Here is a 1724-nt window from a genome sequence, read left to right as displayed (position 1 = left end):
CGAAATATCTAAAATTTTGTTGCTTCAAAATCACAAATAGATAAATAAATTAGTACAGAATTAGCCTGTTCTCAAGTAAGATTTTACGACACATACAGACACACCATGCACACGTACACACGCACACGCATCCGCACACACACACGCACGCACACACACGCATATATATATATGTAGTTATTCAGCGAGAGAGGCAGACACATGACATGAAAAATCCCAACACTTTCCTCCGCATGTGTTACAGGTTATGGAATGTCCGGAAGATTACGCTCTTTACAATTGAAACCTCGAGTAATGGCAAATATTTGTTTGCATGGTGATTTATGTGTTCATATACAATTTCATCGTAGTTTCAACCTAAGCTTGAACTAGGTTTACTTACCCGAGTCACCATCGTTAGGCCGAGTAGGAAACATAGGCTACAAAACGTGGCTCGGAATGCGACTGTCCGTAGAGTACTGGTACGAAGAATGTGAGGATATGAATCAATCACTGCCGACATGACTGTCTCCATGATAGAAAACTGCAAGGAACATGTACAAAAATTCATCATCGGCCGATAGCCCAATATAAATATCTCTGCTATGCTAGTATATGTGCTAGAACGATTGCAGGACCATAGATTGTACATAATCGCTTAGTTACGTAGCTATAAGTATCAGTGTGTAATTAGTACTACGTAGTAAAGTGCGGTTGGTCAGTGGATGTGACATATTATAGCATCAAGGTGTATCGGTGTAACTAGAATATAACAAGAAGTTTAATTTCATATTGAATAGTATTAACTGAATAAACTATACCTGTGATCCAAATCCCAGTATAATCATCATGAAGAAAAAACAAATGGACCATAGCGGCGCAACTGGCATTTGTGCTATTCCCTCGGGATATACTACAAACACCAGTCCAGGTCCTGTAATAAGCAGTAATTAGAAAAGAGATTAAACGAGATCATTAGAGATTCATGTATCTAAATCTACCGATAATGTACATTCGAGCATAATGCTGATGTAGTCATAGACAGTGAACAGCAACTTCGTAAAACAAGCCATTAATCATAATTGATAAGAATGGCTGGGGTTAGACGGTGGGGGGAGGGGGTGTATGTGTGCTTCTTGCAGTCTCTCTGGATTCAACCTGCTTCTGCATGTCATGCAACATGTCAGCGACTGATTGGAGCAACAGCACACCGCCGATGATGAGTCTGAAAGCTCAGCAAGAACTCAAGCATAAACTTGATGCGCTTGCATAATCCGACCATGTATAGTGTAGCGTTACGTGAGGCGCTAACTGTCGCGTTACGTCGCTTCGGTGTCTGTCAGAATATTGGCCGAGATCCTGGTTGCGGCCGCCACTGTAGCGATTCTTCTCCTTTGCTTCTCTTCTTTGTGTTGTTGTTGAGTGTACGTGTGCGTATGTTCTTCTCACTGTTTTCGTGATCGTATAGTACCTTGTTGCGTTGTGTTTCTTACCTACCGGCGGTTTATCGCCGGCTCTGCGGCAGGTCTGCGGAGTGCGTGAGTGTGCGTGGATGTAGCTCGACAGAGATACTACACAAGCCGAGAATACGTTTAGTGGCTTATAGAGAGCCTTTTATTTCGGAACAAAACATGTCCGCATTCGCGGAGGTGACATACAATAAAAGTCACACGCCCTTAGTTTATATCCGCTCTAGCTCCCACTCCTTTCACCCGGTAAAATCGTTACGTTTATCCTAAGTCCTG

General features: G+C 42.5%; 1 protein-coding gene across 1 annotated transcript in view; it reads right to left on the bottom strand.

Moving 5' to 3' along the window:
- LOC106811293 (sodium- and chloride-dependent glycine transporter 2-like) overlaps positions 1-874 on the bottom strand; it is a 10650-nt gene extending 9776 nt beyond the window's left edge. The window contains exons 1-2 of the mRNA XM_014814863.1: positions 801-874; positions 383-523 (exon numbers count right to left, since the gene is read on the bottom strand). Coding sequence (XP_014670349.1) covers positions 383-523; positions 801-869 — 210 coding nt within the window. The 5' untranslated portion in view covers positions 870-874. The remainder of the gene's footprint in view (positions 1-382; positions 524-800) is intronic.
- Positions 875-1724: the final 850 nt, after the last annotated feature.

Source organism: Priapulus caudatus, unplaced genomic scaffold (genome assembly GCF_000485595.1).
Source record: "Priapulus caudatus unplaced genomic scaffold, Priapulus_caudatus-5.0.1 Scaffold525, whole genome shotgun sequence".
Lineage (NCBI taxonomy): Eukaryota > Metazoa > Priapulida > Priapulimorpha > Priapulimorphida > Priapulidae > Priapulus > Priapulus caudatus.
This window is presented reverse-complemented; position numbering and strand designations above follow the sequence as displayed.